At 44.7% G+C, this 21,935-nt stretch overlaps 1 protein-coding gene across 1 annotated transcript in view; it reads right to left on the bottom strand.

Moving 5' to 3' along the window:
• Positions 1–21,935, bottom strand: part of RNF17 (ring finger protein 17) — a 1,084,608-nt gene that overhangs the window by 610,070 nt on the left and 452,603 nt on the right. Inside the window, exon 17 of the mRNA XM_029603155.1 lies at positions 19,616–19,731. Coding sequence (XP_029459015.1) covers positions 19,616–19,731 — 116 coding nt within the window. The remainder of the gene's footprint in view (positions 1–19,615; positions 19,732–21,935) is intronic.

Raw genomic sequence — 21,935 nt, 5'->3', positions numbered from 1 at the left:
GCTACAAAAGTAAAAAATGTCCAAGAGGCGTGGTCATTGTTAAAAAATACCATTCTAGAAGCACAGTCCAGATGTATTCCACACATTAAGAAAGGTGAAAAGAAGGCAAAACGATTACCGGCATGGTTAAAAGGGGAGGTGAAAAGCTATTTTAGCCAAAAGATCTTCATTCAAAAATTGGAAGAAGGATCCAACAGAAGAAAAACAGGGTAAAGCATAAACGTTGGCAAGTTAAATGTAAGACATTGATAAGACAGGCTAAGAGAGAATTTGAAAAGAAGTTGGCTGTAGAGGCAAAAACTCACAGTAAAAACTTTTAAAAATATATCCGAAGCAGAAAGCCTGTGAGGGAGTCAGTTGGACCGTTAGATGATCAAGGGGTTAAAGGGGCACTTAGAGAAGATAAGGCCATCGCGGAAAGATTAAATGATTTCTTTGCTTCGGTGTTTACTGAAGAGGATGTTGGGGAGGTACCTGTAATGGAGAAGGTTTTCACGGGCAATGATTCAGATGGACTGAATCAAATCACGGTGAACCTAGAAGATGTGGTAGGCCTGATTGACAAAGTGAAGAGTAGTAAATCACTTGGACCGGATGGTATACACCCCAGAGTTCTGAAGGAACTAAAAAATGAAATTTCAGACCTATTAGTAAAAATTTCTAACTTATCATTAAAATCATCCATTGTACCTGAAGACTGGAGGATAGCAAATGTAACCCCAATATTTAAAAAGGGCTCCAGGGGCAATCCGGGAAACTACAGACGGTTAGCCCGACTTCAGAGCCAGGAAAAATAGTGGAACGTGTTCTAAACATCAAAATCACAGAACATATAGAAAGACATGGTTTAATGGAACAAAGTCAGCATGGCTTTACCCAGGGCAAGTCTTGCCTCACAAATCTGCTTCACTTTTTTGAAGGAGTTAATAAACATGTGGATAAAGGTGAACCGGGTAGATATAGTATACTTGGATTTTCAGAAGGCGTTTGACAAAGTTCCTCATGAGAGGCTTCTAGGAAAAGTAAAAAGTCATGGGATAGGTGGCGATGTCCTTTCGTGGATTGCAAACTGGCTAAAAGACAGGAAACAGAGAGTAGGATTAAATGGGCAATTTTCTCAGTGGAAGGGAGTGGACAGTGGAGTGCCTCAGGGATCTGTATTGGGACCCTTACTTTTCAATATATTTATAAATGATCTGGAAAGAAATACGACGAGTGAGATAATCAAATTTGCAGATGGCACAAAATTGTTCAGAGTAGTTAAATCACAAGCAGATTGTGATAAATTGCAGGAAGACCTTGTGAGACTGGAAAATTGGGCATCCAAATGGCAGATGAAATGTAATGTGGATAAGTGCAAGGTGATGCATATAGGGAAAAATAACCCATGCTATAATTACACAATGTTGGGTTCCATATTAGGTGCTACAACCCAAGAAAGAGATCTAGGTTTCATAGTGGATAACACATTGAAATTGTCGGTACAGTGTGCTGCGGCAGTCAAAAAAGCAAACAGAATGTTGGGAATTATTAGAAAGGGAATGGTGAATATAACGGAAAATGTCATAATACCTCTGTATCGCTCCATGGTGAGACCGCACCTTGAATACTGTGTACAATTCTGGTTGCCGCATCTCAAAAAAGATATAATTGCGATGGAGAAGGTACAGAGAAGGGCTACCAAAATGATAAGGGGAATGGAACAGTTCCCGTATGAGGAAAGATTAAAGAGGTTAGGACTTTTCAGCTTGGAGAAGAGACGACTGCGGGGGGATATGATAGAGGTGTTTAAAATCATGAGAGGTCTAGAACGGGTAGATGTGAATCGGTTATTTACTCTTTCGGATAGTAGAAAGACTAGGGGGCACTCCATGAAGTTAGCATGGGGCACATTTAAAACTAATCTGAGAAAGTTCTTTTTTTACTCAATGCACAATTAAACTCTGGAATTTGTTGCCAGAGGATGTGGTTAGTGCAGTTAGTATAGCTGTGTTTAAAAAAGGATTGGATAAGTTCTTGGAGGAGAAGTCCATTACCTGCTATTAAGTTCACTTAGAGAATAGCCACTGCCATTAGCAATGGTAACATGGAATAGACTTAGTTTTTGGGTAATTGCCAGGTTCTTATGGCCTGGATTGGCCACTGTTGGAAACAGGATGCTGGGCTTGATGGACCCTTGGTCTGACCCAGTATGGCATTTTCTTATGTTCTTATGGTCTCCCACTTGGGAGATACCAAAGTGACTTTTTTTTTTTGGACTAAAGTGGAGTGAACAATAAGATTGGGGCGGCAAATCAGTCTTGTTCAAATCAGGAGCCTCTTGGACATTGTGTCTGCCTCCTCCCTATCCCCAAACAAATTACAGTGAATGGTTTTTCCCATATCCTTTTCTATACATCCTGTAGAACCAGTGGATAAGCACTGCCACCAATTCATTAAGGACATCAAAGTATCTAAGGAAGTCAAAATGTTCTCTGGGTTCATCTTCTACCTCCAAATTAAATGAACAGCTTCAGTCAGTCATTCTCTGAGCTAAAACCAGGCAGGTTACATCCTCAGAAATCTATTCCTTGGGGCGGAGTCAAGATGGCTGACAGTGAAGAGCGCTGAGAAGAGCTCCTCTGCCGTGTTATTTTCCTTCTTTTCTATATTGCCTTATATGCCGCATACAAAACGTAAGTCCAAGTTGCGGGGGGCTAGCGCAAGCTCCCTGACACCAGGAAACTTATAGCTGCGGATAGAGGGCTTTTTCTCCCCCACTCCAATAATGGCTCTGGAAGTGATCGCGAGTGGTAACGACGCTGAGCAAATTCCGTTCCCGCAGATCAAGGAAATATCATTGACCCTCGGGCGCCTAAAACGCCTTCTCCTCCTGCAAATTAACCTTGTGACCATCTTTTTATGAAGGAGGGGAACCGAGCTGATGCGTCGGCGGGGCCTATGGAGGCTAACCCCGAGCGAGGTGTGAATGTCGAGGAGACAGGGTCCATCTTGGGAGCAGCTGGAGGAGTGAGCCCCAATGGAAAAGTAGTGGAAGGGGACATTCCTTTACCTACAAGTAGAACTTCCGACCCCACTAGCACAGCTTGAGGGCGGAATAAGGAGTGGAGGTGGTGCAGATTGGATTGCAGCATTCCCCAATTTGGGTTTAGTCAAACCCCCAGAAATAATGCTCAAAGTACTCTGGCAAGCTATTAAATCCTTAGAGTCTTCTATTTCCAACCTCACAAAGGTTTTTTTTTAATACAAATTCTATGGTGCGGCTATGTGAACTCCATCTCTCAGTTTGAGACCAAGTTAGAAGCTTTGGAATCACGGTTTATTGTTGTGGAGCAAACTCAATCTACTATGGTTTAATCAGACATAATTACATTTAAGAGGTTGGAAAATATTGAGAATACCTTGAGGAGTTGTAATCTCAGAGTAGTAAATTTTCCGGATATAAAATCTTTGCCTGTTATTGATTTGTTTAAAAGCTATCTTTCTCAGGTTTTGAAAATGCCTGAATCTACTATGCCAGTGATTACTAAAATATATTTCCTGAGGGATTGGCACAGACCGACTCTCCTGAAGAGGCTTCTTTAAATTTAACCCAATCCTTGAACAGTCAAATGAGGATGGTAGTTCCAAACGAGGAACTTTGTTTCATTCGCCTTTCTTGCTGATCGGATTATTATTCTTAGATTATCGGCTGCGGGAAAAAAAATCGATGTTCTATGGACAGAAACTGTGGATTTTTTCCAGATGTGACAAGGCAAACAACTTCAGAAGAAAACATGTTATCAATGCATGAAGGTTTTCTCTCAAAAGGGGCTTTTGCATGGATATTGTAATAGAAATGTTATAATCAAACTGGGGAATGTTAAATACCTTTTCTTTCAGTCCTCACAATTACAGGTTTTTCTAGATGCACACACCTAATTGCTTGGTGTTAGGCAATATATGATTAATGGGGGTTGTCTTTTTTCCTCACCTATTTCTTTTTTACATATTTCCAATGTATTATGCTCTTTTATAATCCTCCCCCCCCCCCCCACCCGTCTTTTTCTTCATTTGGCATAGATGATAATCATCTTTTTTGTTGGATACTACTTTTCCTGTGAAATGAGTTTATTTGGACAGAGGAATTGCAGATGCCTATTCTTGATATCATCATTTAAGATGTAACTTTGGATATCTACTGTAAATGCCATACAAAAATTAAAGTAAATAAAAAAAGACAATCTATTCCTTGCTTAAGAGGAGAGGGATCTGATGAGAGGTCAGGAGGCTGCTCTTCTTAGAATCCCCCTGACCCATAAAATAGTGCCCAGGTTTCTTCAGACTCTGATATTAGAAGTGGAGTAAAGCTTGAGGATGCACTTACACTATAGTTATACTCAGAGGATGTGGTGGGTGAAATGAAAGAGACTGTTTGGCCTGTAGACTGATCCACACTAAGCAACTGGAGCAGCTTCTCTCTCTGCATGACTATGTTTTGATGTGGATGGTTCCTTTGTGGGTTCAAGGCAACTAAACTGATGGGCACATCATCATGAGTACCTGAGAGGTGTCCCAATGACTATAGTATCACACCTTGGAGATCACTGCAATTGTGTCATTTTGAAAGGCTGAGCTCACCCCTACATGAAACACTTGGGAGCAGGCATCTATGCCTAGGTTTATTTATTTTATTTAAAAGATTTTGTATACCGTCGTTCGTAGTTACATCACAACGGTTCACAATATTGTATCTAAAGCACAGCAATATCGTATCTAAAGCACAGCAATATCGTATCTAAAGCACAGCAATATCGTATCTAAATGGAAGCAGACAAGAATTTGTCATGAAATTTACTTTAAATGCAAGGATAGTTTGAGTCAAAACAATTGGACGTCCAGACTTGAGTTATGAGACTCAGTCCAAATGTAAGAAACTTTTGCTGCTGTACTAGGAGGTTTTAACTAAGCAGAGAATGTTTTCTTAGTTTTCTATAAATGTTGCTGAAATATAGTATGCATTACATTTTTTGGGACCCTAAACTTAGAAATTTTTCTTGATGCTAGAACTTTACAATGCCGATTGATAGTCAGTTGCCTTGATTAAGATCTCTATCTTATGTTAACCAAACTGGAGGGAACTAGGCTTTCTTGGTTTTAAGCATAGTTATTAGGGTTATTGTCTTTTTTTCTCAATCTCCCCAGCAACACATTTTTTCATCTGATTATGTCCTTTTTCTTTCTTTGTATTTATTTTCTTTCATATAATTTGAATTCTAATTTGAAAATCTTAAAGTTTAAAAAAGCAAAATGCTTACCTTGTAATAGGTGTTATCCCAGGACAGCAGGATGTAGTCCTCACATATGGGTGACATCATTAGATGGAGCCCTGATACGGAAAAACTTCTGTCAAAAGTTTCTAGAAACTTTTGGCTGGCACACTGAGCCCACTGAGCATGCCCAGCATGCCATGATATTTTCAGCCACAGGGGTCTCCCTTCAGTCTTGCTTGTTAGCAGTAAGCTGAGCGAAAAAATAAAATAATAAAACATATAGGACCCAACTCTGCGGGGGTGGCGGGTGGGTTTCTGTGACGACTACATCCTGCTGTCATGGGACAACACCTATTACAAGGTAAGCAATTTTGCCTTATCCCAGGACAAGCAGGATGATAGTCCTCACATATGGGTGATTAGCAAGCTACAGGTTGAGTCATTCTTGCATGAGACTAACAGCATACAACCTGTGCAACAAGCACAACAACTCGTGTATGGTTGGAAAGAATGAGGCAGCCTGAAATCACAGCAGGATTGGATGTAGAAGGAGTTGGTATAAACTGGAAATAAGTTCTTTAAGACAGATTGTCCAAAGGCTGCATCTTGTCATCCTTCCTTGTCCAAACAGTAATGTGCTGCAAAGGTTGTAAAGTGACTCCAAGTTGCAGCTTTACAGATATCAGCAATAGGTACTGAACGATAGTGTGCTACTGATGTAGACATAGCCCTTAATGAGTGTGCTTTAACTCGCCCCTGGAGAGGAATTTTTCCTTTTTCATAACAGAATTCGATACAGTCTGCTAGCCAGTTGGAGAGAGTCTGTTTTCCTACCGCAACTCCTGGTTTAATTTTTGTCAAAAGAAACAAGAGTTGGGTGGATTTCCTATGGACTGCCGTGCGGTTCAGGTAAAAAGAGTGTGGTCTTGGTGGTCTTGGAAAGAACGTAGGCAAGACTATGGATTGATTGAGGTGAAAATCCGTTACCACTTTTGGTAGGAAGGACTACTCGGTCATGCAGGACAAGAGCTTGTAACTCACTGACCCTCCTAGCAGATGTAATGGCTACTAGGAAAAATACTTTCCATGTAAGAAATTTTTCAACGCAGGAGTGCAGAGGCTGAAACGGGGATCGCATGAGTCTCATTGGCACTAAATTAAGGTCCCATATAGTGACCTGTGGTCGAATGCGAGGCTTAAGGTGGAGTAAGCCTCTCAAACTGTCTTACTAGGGGTTGCGCTGTTATTGGCGCATCCCCTATTCCCTTGTGGTATGCTGCTATGGCACTTAGGTGTACCCTTACAGAGGACGTCTGGAGACCAGAATCCGAAAGGTGGCATAGGTAAGCCAATAAAGAAGGAGTGGGGCAAGAAAAAGGGTCAAAACCTTTTTGTGTGCACCACTTGGTAAATCTAGTTCACTTAAAGTGGTAAGATCTATGTATGGAAGGCTTTCGTGAAGCTACAAGAACTGTAGAGACTTGAATCAAAAGATTAAGTGGTTGCAGAATTAAGCTTTCAACATCCAAGCTGTCAGGGCAAGAGTTGTCAGGTTGGGATGACGCAACTTGCCCTGATTCTGAGTTATGAGAGTGGGTGCTGTGCCAGGCGAATTGGTTCTCTGATCGAGGAGTATGGGAAACCATACTTGTTGAGGCCAGTACGGGACTATGAGGATCATTGTTCCTCTGTCCTGTTGTAGCTTCACGAGAGTTTTGGATATGAGCGGGATCAGAGGTTACGCATATAGAAGACCTGTGTTCCAGGGGCGAGCAAAGGCGTCCCTTGGGAATGTTTGTCGACGGCCATGGAGGGAGCAGAACCTTTCCACTTTGTAATTCAGTTTGGAAGCAAAGAGGTCTATATAGGTGGCGACCCCAGCGTTGAAAGATTTTGCTCACTATACGTGGATCCAGAGACCATTCGTGGGGATGGAAATGTCGACTGAGATCGTCTGCTAGGACGTTTTGTATGCCTGCCAGATAAGTTGCTCGGAGATGCTTAGAGTGCTCTAGAGCCCAAGCCCAAACCTGCACTGCTTCCTGGCAGAGCAGATAAGAGACTGTGCCTCCCTGTTTGTTTATGTACCACATTGCTACTGTGTTGTCCATCTGTATCAGCACAGTCTTGTTTTAGAGGCAGTCTTTGAAGGCATAAAGGGCATATCGTATCGCTCGAAGTTCTAAGAAGTTTACCTGACACTGCATTTCGAGCATAGTCCACATCCCTTGAGTTTGAAGGTTGCTGACATGAGCTCCCCATCCCAAGTTGGAGGCATCAGTGGTCAAAACAACTTGCGGAGTTGATCGCTGGAAAGGGAAGCCAGCCTTTAAGGCTGTTTGATTTGTCCACTAGTGTGGTGATAGGCGTAATTTGAATATTATTCAAAGTTCTCTCCCTCATACATAAATCGATCCATAACCAAGATATGCAATGGTTCTCCGATCATTTTATTTTCCGCACATCAAACAGACCAATAAGAAAAATGCACCAAGCCAAACTCACCTCTTCTACAATTAAACACATCAAGCACGTCTCTACAAGAGACCGCACATTCACTATTGCCGGGACCAACATCTGGAACAAAATGCCCACCGACCTGCGTCTCGAACCCTGCCATAAGAAGTTTAAGCAAAACCTCAAAACATGGCTGTTCGAATAAGCTTACACTCAATGATCCTCTCCTCTACTGAAATACCGATTAATATTCCTGTTCTCACTGAATCATTGCTACACGCCGATTTTATACTTCTCACTGCTAATTTTGACTTTTTTGGTCTCTGAACTTCCATTTATTATTAGACTTGCCATTAACTAAGGATCATGATTACCATTGGTTTATTGTATTTGCTGTTATTTTATTGGTATTTTTTTTTGATATATATCATGTCTATGTTATTTCAATTTCTCTGTAAAGCCTGTTGCTGAATTATTGTTTATTGTAAACAGAGGTGATGTTTTTAACGTGCCGCGGTATATAAAAAAATCACTAAATAAATAAATAAAATAAATAAATAAATAATTGGTGGGTGATTTGAACTGTGTACGACAGTGGTTGGAAAACTTGGAGCCATTGAGATTTCGGAGTCCACTGAGTTCTTCTCATGGCTTATTTCGCCATAGGGGTAACATGTACTGTCAAGGCCATGTGTCCTAGTAGCACTAGAAGTTGATGGGCAGAGGCAAACTGGCATTGGGATATAGAGTTCGCCAAACGTGCTAGATTGTTGGCATGGTTGTGTGGAAGAAAAGCTTTTGCCACTGTGGTGTCGAGGTTTGCTCTGATGAACGTGAGGAGTTGAGACGGCTCGATGTGGGATTTTTGATAGTTGATTAGAAATCCTAGGGAGTGTAATAGTATTATTGTGCTCTTCAAGGCGGACAAAGCTCCCTGCCTGGATGGACTTCTGATTAGCCAATCGTCTAGGTATGGAAAAACATGAATGGAAAAACCATCAATGGCTCCAAGCTTTCCAACCACATCTAAGAAAAGTTTTTTCTTAGATGTGCAGCAGCCACTGCTAGACATTTTGTGAATACTTGAGGAGCAGAGGCAAGTCCGAATGGTAGGACTCGATACTGGTAATGTTTTCCCACAACAAATCATAGGTACTTGCAATGTTGTATGGAAATGGGTATGTGTGCATAAGCGTCTTGAAGATCTAGAGAACAGAGCCAATCTCCCCATTGAAGCAAAGGAAGGATGGTTCCCAGAGATACCATCCGAAATTTTCTTTTTGAAGAAATTTGTTTGAGATTGCAGAGGTCTAAGATAGGCGAAGGCCGCCTGTTTTCTTTGGAATTAAGAAATAGCGGGAATAGAACCCTTTGCCTTGTTGAGACCGGGGGAACTGGCTTGATAGCCCTGGTAGTCAGCAAAGTGGAGAGTTCTACTTGAAGTTGAGATGTGATGACAATGCTTGTCCAAGGTGGGATGGGTGGCAATGCGGGGGTATTGTTTTGAATTTCAGACAGTATACCCGATTCAGTATGGTTACTACCCATTGGTCTTTTGTGATGAGACTCCATTGGTGTTTGAAATAATGGAGTCGACCTCCGACAGGTAAGAGGCACGGGATTTATGGAGAGGCTTCTGTTCTCTTGATATATTTCAAAAACCAGCTGCTAGCCCAGTTTGTGGTGGTGGCTGGGTTTTTGTCTGTTTTGGTTGGCGTGCACGTCCCCTTTGTGGTGAACAATAGGAACGCACTAAAGAAGCAGGTGGGTAATATCTTCTAGGCCTATAGAAGGGTCTTCTGGTTTCCCTTCTGGTCGTTTTCCTTATTGAGGATGGCTGATCAGATGGTAGTCTAGAGAGTTGACGTAGTGTCTCATGGTGATCTTTTAATTGGGAGACAGTAGCCTGAGCTTTTTCTTCGAAGAGATTCTCTCCAGTACATGGGAGATCTGCTAGTCTCTTTTGGACTTCTTGTCTGAGGTCCGAGGCCTTAAGCCAAGCCCACCTCCTTGCATTAATTCCCGATGCTGATAGGCGGACAGATATCTCAAATGAGTCGTAAGCTGCCCATACCTCATGTTTGCCAGATTCAAGTCCTTTTGCAATTAGAGTATTCAATGCCAGTTGTTGTTGCTGAGGGAGATCATCGGCAATATCTTGAACTTGTTTCCACAAGTTTCTTTGGTACTGTGTCATACAAAGCTGGTATGCCGCAATGCAAGATACCAGCATGGATCCCTGGAAAACCTTGCTTCCTAAGGTATCTAAGAACTTCTGTTCTTTTCCTGGTGGGGCAAAGAGTGTGTTTTTTGTTTCCTGGTCTTTTCTGAGCCAATTCGACGACCACAGAGTAGTGTGGCAATTGTGATTTTTGGAAACCTGGGGTATGTTGTACCAGGTATGTTGCGTCTGTTCTTCTGATTACAGCCGGTACAGAGCAAGGATGTTCCCATAACCAATGTTGAGATTACTTACCTGGTAATCTTCTTTTCCTTAGTGTAGACAGATGGACTCAGAACCAATGGGTATAGTATGCTCGTGCTAGCAGTTGGAGACTGATCTGACATCAGCACGGGTATATATACCCCCACAGGAAGCGTAGCAACTCAGTAATCTTCCTTGCAAAAGCTGTTATGGATGTGTGTACTGACGCTCAGTAAAATAGTGAAACAGGATTCCCCTGACCGATTGATAGTAGCTGGAGACCGCCAGCATTCACAACCGGAAGGCGGTGACACCTGGTAGAGTGTACGCTCTTATGGAAACAGATGACATGGCTTACCTTGAATCGGTGAAACCCATGTACACAGGCAGCTGGGTGGGATGCTGAGTCCATCTGTCTACACTAAGGAAAAGAAGATTACAAGGTAAGTAATCTCAACATTTCCTGGCGTGTAGCCAGATGGACTCAGAACCAATGGGATGTACAAAAGCTTTACTCCCCGCCGGGGCGGGAGGCTGCCTGAGGACCATGTAGTACCGCCCTTGCAAAAACAGAGTCCTCCCTGGCCTGGACATCCAGACGGTAGAACCTGGAAAAGGTATGAAGGGAGGACCACGTTGCTGCTGTACAGATATATGTCGGCGACAGCATCCTGGATTCAGCCCAAGATGCCGCTTGCGCTCTGTTAGAATGAGCCGTAACCTGTAGAGGCAGAGCCTTCCCAGCCTCCACGTAGGCTGCTCTGACAACTTCTTTAATCCAGCGGGCAATGGTGGGCCGAGAGGCCGCTTCACCTTGCTTCTTCCCGCTGTGGAGGACGAACAGGTGGTCCGTCTTTCGCAGGTCTTGTGTCACATCCAGATACCTGGGCAGCAATCTGCCGATGTCGAGATGGCGTAATAAACGGCCTTCTTCAGATTTCTTCAAACCTACCGTGGTAGGCAAGGATATAGTTTGGTGAAGATGAAACTGTGAAACCACTTTAGGGAGAAAGGAGGGAACCGTCCGAAGATGGATAGCCTCCGGAGTGATTCGTAGAAAGGGATCACGGCAGGACAGTGCTTGTAGCTCAGAGATGCGGCGGGCAGAACACACCGCCAGCAAGAACACCAACTTCAAGGTGAGAGACCAGAGAGACAAGCCCCGAAGGGGTCAGAAGGTGGATCCCGCGAGGAAATCCAAAACAAGATTAAGGTTCCATAAAGGCACAGGTCATTTTAGTGGCGGACGAATATGCTCGACACCCAGCAGGAAACGAGAGACATCTGGGTGCTTGGCGATGGTCTTGCCATCCCTCCTGGGACCATAGCAAGACAGTGCAGCTACCTGAACTTTGATGGAGCTGCGGGAGAGACCCTTCTGAAGCCCCTCCTGCAGAAAATCCAACACAATAAGTATGGTGGTGGCATGTGGATTGGTGTCGTGAGCGTCGCACCAGGCTTCAAACACTCTCCAGATCCGTACGTAGGTGAGGGATGTGGGAAAACTTGCGAGCTCGGAGGAGTGTATCAATCACGGGTCCCGAGTAACCTCTTTTCTTCAGTCTAGCCCTCTCAAGGGCCAGACCGTAAGAGAGAATTGAGCTGGATCCTCATGTAGAATGGGACCTTGACGTAGAAGGTCCCGGAGAGGAGGCAGGGGAAGAGGCTCCCCTGCCAGTAGCCTTCTCATGTCTGCGTTACAGGGTCTTCTTGGCCAGTCTGGCGCCACTAGAAGAACTAGGCCCCGGTGCGTCTGAATCTTGTGGATGAGGGCACCCAGCAGAGGCCACGGAGGAAAGGCGTATAGTAGAGTCCCTGGAGGCCATGGCTGGACCAGGGCATCGATTCCGTGTGAGAACGGGTCGCGCCTGCGGCTGAAGTATCTGGGTACTTGAGCATCGGACTTGTCCGCCAGTAAATCCATGGCCGGAATCCCCCAATGATAGACAATCATCTGGAAAGCTGTGGGGGACAGCTGCCACTCTCCTGGATTCAGGCGTTCTCTGCTGAGGAAGTCTGCCGTGGTATTGTCCTTCCCTGCAATGTGGACGGCGGAGATGTCCTGAAGATTCACCTCCGCCCAAGTCAGCAGAAGGGCGATCTCCAGAGATACCTGTCGGCTTCAGGTTCCGCCATGATGGTTGATGTAGGCCACCGTGGTGGCGTTGTCGGACATCACTCTGACTGCTCTGTTCTACAGTCTGTGGGCAAAGTGAAGGCATGCCAGGCGGACAGCCGGGCCACTAAACAGTGGATATGCAATGCTGATTCTTCTGTGTTCCACCACCCTTGGGCGGTGAGTTCTTCGCAGTGTGCCCCCCCCCAGCCGCTCAGGCTGGCATCCGTGGGAGCAAGATCCACGTAGGTGAGGACATCTTCGATCCACTGCTCACGTGGTGGGACTGCAACCATCACCGTAACTGGGTCCGCACTCGGGCTGGTAGAGGTAGGTGCGAGGAGTAGGTCCGTAGACGGGGGCTCCAGCAAGAGAGCAGGGCGAGTTGTAGAGGGCTCATATGGGCCCTCGCCTCGAGGCACCACTTCCAGGGTGGATGCCACGAGACCAAGAACCTGCCGATAATCCCAGGTGGTAGGTCGACTGGCTCCCATCAAATACTGGATATACTGCTGAAGTTTCAACATTCTTCTTGCGAACTGTACTCCCAGGTATTCCAGTGACTGGGAAGGCTGTAGGCAGCTCTTGCTGAGGTTGATCACCCAGCCCAGGCTTTCCCGAAGGGCTATCACTCAGTCGGTGGTCCGAAGGCTCACCTCTCGGGACTGCGCCCTGAGCAGCCAGCCGCCTAGGAAGTGTTGGACCAGAATTCCTTCCTGCCTGAGTGCCGCCGCTACCACTACTACCACCTTGGTGAATGTCCGTGGCGACGTTGCCAACCGGAAGGGCAGAGCCCGAAACCGGAAGTGGCGTCCTAGAACCTTGAAGCGTAGGTAGCGCTGATGATCCGGATGGATCGGGATATGCAAGTATGCCTCTGACATGTCTAAAGCCGGGAGGAATTCTCCCGGCTGTACTGCGGCCTTGACGGAGCGTAGAGTATCCATACGAAACCTCAGGGCCCATAAGTCTTGATTGACGGACTTTAAGGCTAGGACAAGCCGAAAGGTACCCCCTTTTTTGGGTACCATGAAACAGATGGAATAATGTCCAGAATTTACTTCCCAGGCAGGTACTGGGACGATGGCCATTAAGGACAGGACGATTCCACAAAAGACAAAGAGGAACGTGCCACCACTGTGCAGCAGGGTGCGATCCGCAAAGAGAGAGAGAGAGAGCCGCCACCTCAAAAGGTCTGCTTCGGAATGGCGTCCAATCGCCGGTCAAGAGGCTCTCTGAGGGCCGTCCCCTCTTCAACTGGAATGGTAGGGCGCTGGAGCACAGCGCTAATCAAGGTGTCCACCGGCGGGTACGCCCGCAGGACCCGGATAGCCAGTGTCCATGGGTACATGCCCATCAGGGCTCGGCCCCCGTGAAAGTAGCCGCTGGTGTCGCCCATGCGAAATCCATCAGTCGCTGTGCCGCTTGCAGGAATGGAAAACGGCGGCCGTGGGACGAAGACTCCAACTCCGCCAGACACTGAGACACCAGGTCGGAGAGATCCGCCATAGGAAGAATCCGTTCAGGGGTCCATATGGCTCAATTCCTGGGGAAGGTTCCCCCCTCGTCCGGGAGTCTCGACTCGTCCGGTGAAACCTCCTGGTCTGCATGATCCAGCCCGTCCAGCGGCGGGAGACCCTAAGCTGGCATGCAGAGCAGAGGCCAAGGGCAACAATGCCTGAAGCAAGCGGCGCCGCCGCTGAAGAAGCTGCAGCAGTCTGAGCCATTGACAAGCATGCGCGGAATGCGTGCAAGGACAGGCGCACAACACTAATAATATGCAGCAGCAATAGGCGCTTAATACAACAGGCGCACAATAATAAGAATATGCGGCAGCAAGAGGCGCTTAATACAATAGGTGCCTAACAATGGGAGCGGAATACACCAAGCGCACCATACATACAACATGCAGCAGAAAATACGCGCTAAGGACAACAGGCGCACAATATGGTCGCAGCAATAGGCGGCCATAGACACCGCTCAATTATATGCACTATGCACTCAGCAATATGCAGGTAGCAAACACGCCCTATAGAGTACAATAGGCCCTCAGCAATAGGCGGTGAGCGATACACGCACAACGGCATGCAATAGGTACTGAGCAATATACAGTTAGCCATACACACTTAATGGCAGTCAATAGGTTCTCAGTATTATGCGGTCAGCAATACACGCTGAAGAGCATTCAATAAGCGGACAGCAATATGCGAGGAGCAATACACGCTTAATGGGCTTCCATATGCGCACAGGGATATGCAGGAAGGAATATACGCACAGTGGTATTCAATAGGCAGACAGCAATATGCCGTTAACAATATACGCGCAATAGTATGTAATAGGCATTTAGCAATATGCAATCAGCAATAGACGGGCAATAGCTTCTATTAGGTATTCAGCATTATGCAGTAAGCAATATACGCTCAATAGCGTCCAATAGGCAGGCAGCATTATGCAGTAAGCAACATACGCGAAATAGCTTCCAATAGGCAGTCAGCATTATGCAGTAAGCAATAGTCGCTCAATAGCTTCCAATAGGCATTCAGCAATATGCAGTAAGCAATATACACTCAATGGCCGTCAATAGGCGTACAGCAAGAAGCGGTTAGTCATAGACGCTCAATTTGCATGCAATAGGCATTCAGGAATAAGCGGTCAGCAATTTGCTTTCAATGTACATTCAATAAGTTGTCCGCAATAAGCGGTCAGCAACATGCTCTTAATTGCAAGCAATAAGTGTGCAGTAATAAGCAGTCAGCAATATGCCCTCAATTGTCATTCAATAAGCTTTCAGTAATAAGCATTCAGCAATATGCGCTCGATTTGCATTCAATAGGCTTTCAGCAATAAGCGGGCAGCAACATATAATTAATTTGCATTCAATAGGCTTACAACAGTAAGCGGGCAGCAATATGTGCTCAATTCGCATTCCATAGGCTTTCAGCAATAAGCGGGCAGCAAGATATATATGCTCAATCTACACTCAATAGGTTTAAAACAAGAAGCGAGAGACGCTCAATGTGCAGGCAATAAACGTTCAGTGGCCAATACACCAAAACAAAGCCAAAGAGGAAGAGAGCCGCGCCTATTCCGGGCGCGGAATACCTGAATAAGGCCCCAAAATGGCGTCCTCCACGGCTTGCCACGCCGCCGATCCTCTAGACTTCGGAGACCTGGGCGAAGAGACGTACGCCGTACCCGATCTTCGACCGTCCAGGCAGGAACTCAGGCGGTCTCCGGCTGCGAGGGGAACGGGCCGATACTGTTCGCCGCCGCGGTTGGAGGAACTGCACCCGCTACCTCGTCCACGCCGGGACCGAGGGCCTCGAAGCCACACCCGAGTCTCCCCCGGGGGGCTGTGCCCCTGCCGCGGTTCAGCCGGACCGAGGGCTTTCACCTCCGGGGGACCACGGCAGTCACCCCGGGAAGCTCAACTGGGGGGACGGACAGAACGGCCCCTGAGGAGCGCGGGGCATAGAAGTCGTAGAAAAGGAAAGTAGAATCTAGAAAAGGAAAGAAAAGAAACAAAAAATTAAAGTAGTCTTGGAAAACACGCTGAACCAGCGTGCAGGCACTCCAAACTGCTTTGGAGACGGAAATTACTGAGTTGCTACGCTTCCTGTGGGGGTATATATACCCGTGCTGACGTCAGATCCGTCTCCAACTGCTAGCACGAGCATACTATACCCATTGGTTCTGAGTCCATCTGGCTACACGCCAGGAAATGCTGAAGTTTCAGCAGGACTTCATGAATAAGTATTGCCGTTACCTCCTTTGGTGTGTCAACAAATTGCAGGACTTCTAGAACCTTGTGTCTTCCTCAGTGAGCAATTTGAAAGGAATTGTGTCCGCCAGTTCTTTTATAAAATTTGTAAATGACTTCCTCCTCTCTCTTCTGGTGGAGAAGGTTCTGACTGTAATTCTTCTGAATCAGTGTCAGTATCTACCTACATCCTTCCAAGGAGTATATTGGGGATAAGGTGATTCAGAATCATCTTGTTTTTGTAGATATTTAGTTTTAGAAGCAGATTTTGAGGGTTGAGATGGAATCTGCTTTGGTAGCATAGGAGGCAATAAAGGCATAGATGGGGAATTGATGGGTCTCGATGGCAATCCATGTCAGGCGTCACCCGATGGAAAGGGTCGCAATGGCATCGAAGGGTCTTTTAATGGTATCGACGGTATTGTCGGTGTTCGAGGATGTTGAGGGCCCGATGGTCCCAGGACGGAATCAGAGTCCCTGTCATCGTCCTCCGATGAGCCTGGGATTGGAATCGAAGGAACCATCGGTGGATGTTTCGGCATCGATGGTGTTGATGGCCGCACCGGAAGAGTCAGCGCCGTTGATGCCGGTAGAGGAAAAACTCCAATTAATGTGTCTATTCTATTCAGCAAAGGCTGAAAAATCGACAGATTCGATGTTGATGCCGGTACCGATGCTGGCATGAAAGGAGGCTGAAATTTTCGAAATGCCTCGACAATGGCCTGCTGGACCATAGAAGTCACTTCTTCTCTGGAGACTGGGACTGGGTTCACTGTCACAGGAAAAGGTAAGACTGGCGCTACTGGCACTTCCACGACTGAATGTGGTGGCACAGTCTCTAACACCGATCCCAGTGGAGAGCGCCTCAGTTCCTTGGGTACAGAAGGATGTTTTGTTTCTAGTACCCGGACTCGCTTGGGCATCGGCTCGATGTCTTTCGATGCGGGTGCCGTTCCCTCTGATGGCTTGGTGATGGAACGGTATCGATGGCGTCTTTTTTCTCGATGTTCTTTAGATGTCGAAGAAGACGCTATGGAGGATCCTGTTGAGAGTCTGTGACGGTCATCGATCCTCTTTTTACCCCGATGTTTTTCAACATTCCTTGGAGATGACGTCGACAATCATGATGGAGTGAGTTTCTTAAACAGCTCCTCCATTTTGTCCAACTGGGCATGCTTGCCCTTCGGTGTCATCTGGGCACAAGTTGTACAAGCCCGGACATCGTGGCCTGGTCCCAGGCACAAAACACAAACATTCTGCGGGTCAGTAATCGACATAGTTCGATTACAATCTGGGCATTTTTTGAATCCGGAGGCCATGTTAGAAAATTTAGGCCGAATAATGGTTGATGATCTGCAGATACCGAGTGAAGGTGATAGGAATTGACTGAAAAATGACTCAAAAAAGTTCTCACCGATTACTATGTCGAAGAGAGACCCGATGACAAAATTTTGTGACTGAAAAATTATCTTTTCCGTGATGAAAAAGTGAGGGAAAATCTCACAGAGCTCCTATTACGCTATGCTTACAGCAAAGCGGAAAAAAAGAGACTGAAGGGAGACCCCTGTGGCTGAGAATATTGTGGCATGCTAGGAATGCTCAGTGGGCTCAATGTGCCAGACAAAAGTTTCTAGAAACTTTTGACAGAAGTTTTTCCGTATCAGGGCTCCATCTAATGATGTCACCCATATGTGAGGACTATCATCCTACTTGTCCTGGGATAAAATGCAGTGCTAAGAACACTGTAGCAGAGGCAACTCATACACAGCATAAAGCTCTGCTTGCAAGGGAAAAGCTGGATGATCAAAGATTTGGGAGAGCTGGTGGTGGACTGGTAGTAGAAAGAGAGAGGACCACCTTGGTGTCAACTGTCTTGTGTCCCCTGCAATATACCAGCATTCCACCAGTTTGAAAAAGATTCAAAGAAATAAGGAGAGCTAGGGTAGGAAAGAGTTGTAAAGGGCTGCAGCAAAGGCACACTGGATTCCAGAAGGTAAATTGGTTAGGTTGGACAAGATCATAGTTGTGGAGTCCAGTCTTCTAATTACACAACAGTTATTTCCATCTGAAAATCTAGGGTAATTTTGCTTGAATAGGCCAACCCCCACCCACATGGTTTTTCAGGATACCCTACTGAATATGCATGAGATATCAGAATACACTGGAGGTAGTGCATGACATGTCTCATGGATATACTGTATTAGGTGTATCCAACTGGTTATAGGAAGCCTGAGGACAAATTTGAGCACATTTGATCTAGTGGAAAGCCTCCCCAAAAACCCCAAGAAAACAAACCACGGGGCCGATGTAATAAGCAGTGCTAAAGCTGCCGCAGTGTTTTGTGTGTACTTGCATGGGTTTCTGTGCACATTTTTCCTGTGCTAGTCTCATACAGATATGTAATAAATTTCAGCATGGAAAAGTGTGCGCATAAACACGTTAAAAAATCCACAGCAGGTTCTGCGCGAGTGTATATTAATGGCATGCAAAGGAGGCTAGTATCTAATCATGAGCAATGCAGGGAGCCGCGCTAGTGGAGAGACTGGGTTAGTGCAGGATTTTAGCACCTGAGTCAGGGTAGAAGTGAACGCACCGGTATGGAAACCAGTTTTGACGCTTTTGTGGGTCAGCAGTGTGGTGGACAGAATTGATAGAGAGAAGGCAGCTTCTTGATGAGGCAGAAATCGCCAATCTGCATTTCACACTCTCGCTGGCGATTGCAATCCAATCACGAAGGATGAGATATTGCTCTATTCACTTTTTTGAAAAAGAAAGGCTTTCGTCCCAAGAATCAATTGCGGGTGTTCATACACCAATGTGCATCCGCGCAGGTGGTTTCCACGCGGATGTCTGAGTGATTTACTACATAGGGCCATGAGCATACGTTACTGTGTGCATAATGGCTCTTGTGTTTGGTGTACGTGGATTTTATGTGTGCATCTAATTAGCATACTTGGCCATTGTTACAGCCTGCGCTACTGCTGGTTTTCCAGTGTGCACCAAAAAAATCTGTACAGAAAAATCAGCACGGATTTCGGTGTGGGTCTTATTACATTGGCCCCCATGAGCATGTATAGCTGATTCTGTAGATGTGAAAATAAACAATCAAATAACTATGTTTGGGTATATAAAGAAGTCCTATACAAGCCCTTTTCTCAGAGGTTAAACCTTCCCCCTGATGTATCGTAATATTTTCTTTTCTTTTTTTTTTTTACTGTCAAGTTTGTCCAGTTTTGAAATTAATTAGTAGTGTTCAAACAATATTGCAAAGGATTAATAAAGGAAGGAATTTAGAAAAAACAAGGGTGGCTGTGAAAAATACATTAAGCCAGGGTTGGCCAACTCGGGTCCTTGAGAGCACAAACAAGGCCAGATGTTTAGGATACCCACAATGAATATGCATGAGATAGATTTGCATTCAATGGAGGGAGGAAGTCATGTGCATATTCATTGTGGATATCCTGAAAATCTGGCCTGCTTGTGGCTCTCAAGGACAGGAGTTGGCCACATTGCATTAGGCATTACATAGCTGATACAACTGAATGTAAAAAATGTCTATTTCTAACCACTAGCCTAATTAAAACCAGATTCTTAAAGCAACTTACCTTCTGTGGTATATTCAAAAAGTCATCTTTTATTTTTCGCAGTTTTTTTACATTTACTTTGGCCACATTGCCAAAATCAACATATTTAACCTCAACTTCCCGATGTCCTGGCAATCCTTAAAAAACAAAAACAAAACAAAGCCAGTTAGCCAAGTTTATAAAAATACTCAGGTGAATTTTAAAAGATGTTACGTGCATAAATGTAACATGCTACCATAGCAATTTTCAAAAGCCACTTACGTTGCTGGTAAATCCTATGAATAATTCATGACATATATTGTAGAAATATCCAGAGCCCACTTACATAGTAGAGTGCATTTACACTTGTAAAAGCATGTAAATGCTTTTTAAAATCAAGCTCATTAAGTATAAAAAAACATACATAAATTACTTATACCCAGAATATAGCCTATGCGGGGATGTGTTAAACACACGTGAAAAAATGTATCAATTAGTTGGATCTTCAGATTCAGAGCCAGAGATCCTACAATAAAGGAAAGGCTTTAACCATGGTCTCAGTGAAAAAAACAAACAAACCTGCAGATCAAAATTTTTGACTCTCAATCACAGATACCATAAGTCAACTTGAGTTTCAGTTACATCCAGAAATGTTTAAGGGAACAGAAGCGAGGCCCTCTTCCATATTCAGGTAGTAGTGTAATTCTAGTAACTGAAGAAAGCCAAGATACATTCTTGTAACAAGGGACCCTCTGAGGTAGCCAGGAGGATAAGTCAGTCATATAAATGGCTGTCATCTGAGAGCACCAACATAAACATACTCTCTTGCAATTCAGAAAAACCAAAATGTTTTCTGAGAAGGCACAGGAATTCAAGTGTAGCTGTGACCACAAAGTCTTATCTGTACAGTACAAAAGCTTGAAAGTCAAATTTTGAGGAGGAAAAGGGTGGGAATGTGTGGATAATCTATCCTGGTGCCTACAGTGAACTCCCTTTAAACGGTAAGCAACTTAAGTTTTCCTTCTTGACAAGCATGATGAAATCAACATGAGGACTTTCCAAGTTTAGAGTTGCTCAAAGTGGAAACATCTTTTTCTTTGTCATTTTCTGTTTTGGAAAGAATTATATTCCTGAACAATTGCAAAAAGAAAACAAATGCAGCAACCATGAAAAAAGCTGGAGAGTCAAGTTCAGCTACGAGTTGAACAAAACTCTGTAGACCGATTGACCAAACAAAAAGCACAAGTTGTCCAACAGCACAGAGAAGTATGTGCATGAACCAAAAACCATGTAGCCACGGAGGCCACCATGGCTGTGACTTAAGGTTGAAGAGAAAATCCTGATTTAAGATGATATAATCTGATATCCAATCAGAAAAGTTCTTTTGGATGAAAGAACATCCAACTTTGACAGTCAAAAGACAAACAGAACTGGAGTAGATTGTGCATTTGTTTAATTAACATTCCAATGTTTTTTCTACAGTTCAACATTTGCAGCATTTCTACCCCCTTAAGACTGTGAGGCATTGGAGAGACATGGGAAGGACTAAATACTTATTACTGAACCTGGTGCTCACAAATGGAGATAGTATCTCTAATGCCCTCCTACCTAGCACCAGTGATCAGACAACATGTCTGATGTAGCAGCCAAGAGGGAGAGTCACAAAAAGACTGAAGTCTTGAATTAAAAAAAAACCAAACAAATTTTGGTAAAATGGGAATGAGGAATAGTTAGAAGGCTGGGAGAAACTGGGTGAAGTAGGTCAAATGAAAAAGATTTTTCAGATATAACAGAGAAAGAAGGAAGACCAATGACAACAGCAATGCTTGGAAAGAGATAAAGTAGCAGAAATATCAAGCAAATACTTCAGTTTGGTGTTCACTAAAGACCACGGAAAAGGACCATGGTTGGCAACAGTACAAATGGGAGTGAGATAGATTTTACAGGACAGTGTGTTTGGGTGGAACTAGCAAAACAAAATGGACAAGCCATGGGGCTAGATGAAATACCTCCCAGAATACTAAGGTAGCTAAGAGGTACATGTGGGCTGAAGGACTTGTTCAATAGATCCCTGGAAGCAGGAGTGTTGCCGCAATACTGAGAAGGGCACAAAAGTGGTAGCAGAAAGAAGGCCGGAAATTACAGGCTAATTGTCCTTAGTGTGAATTTAATGGAGACTCTGCTAAAGGAAAGCATAGTGAACTATCTACAATCCAGTGTGCTGCAGGATCTAAGGCAACATGGTTTTACTAGAGGAAGATTATGTCAAATGAACCTGAATGATTTTTTGATTGGGTGATTAGTGGAATGAGTTCAAGGAAGAGCACCCAATATGGTTGTCTTGAATTTCAGCAAAGGAGAC

The sequence above is a fragment of the Rhinatrema bivittatum genome, chromosome 5, assembly GCF_901001135.1.
Source record: "Rhinatrema bivittatum chromosome 5, aRhiBiv1.1, whole genome shotgun sequence".
Classification (NCBI taxonomy): domain Eukaryota; kingdom Metazoa; phylum Chordata; class Amphibia; order Gymnophiona; family Rhinatrematidae; genus Rhinatrema; species Rhinatrema bivittatum.
Note: the sequence above shows the minus strand (reverse complement) of the source record. Positions and strands in the feature narration are given on the sequence as shown.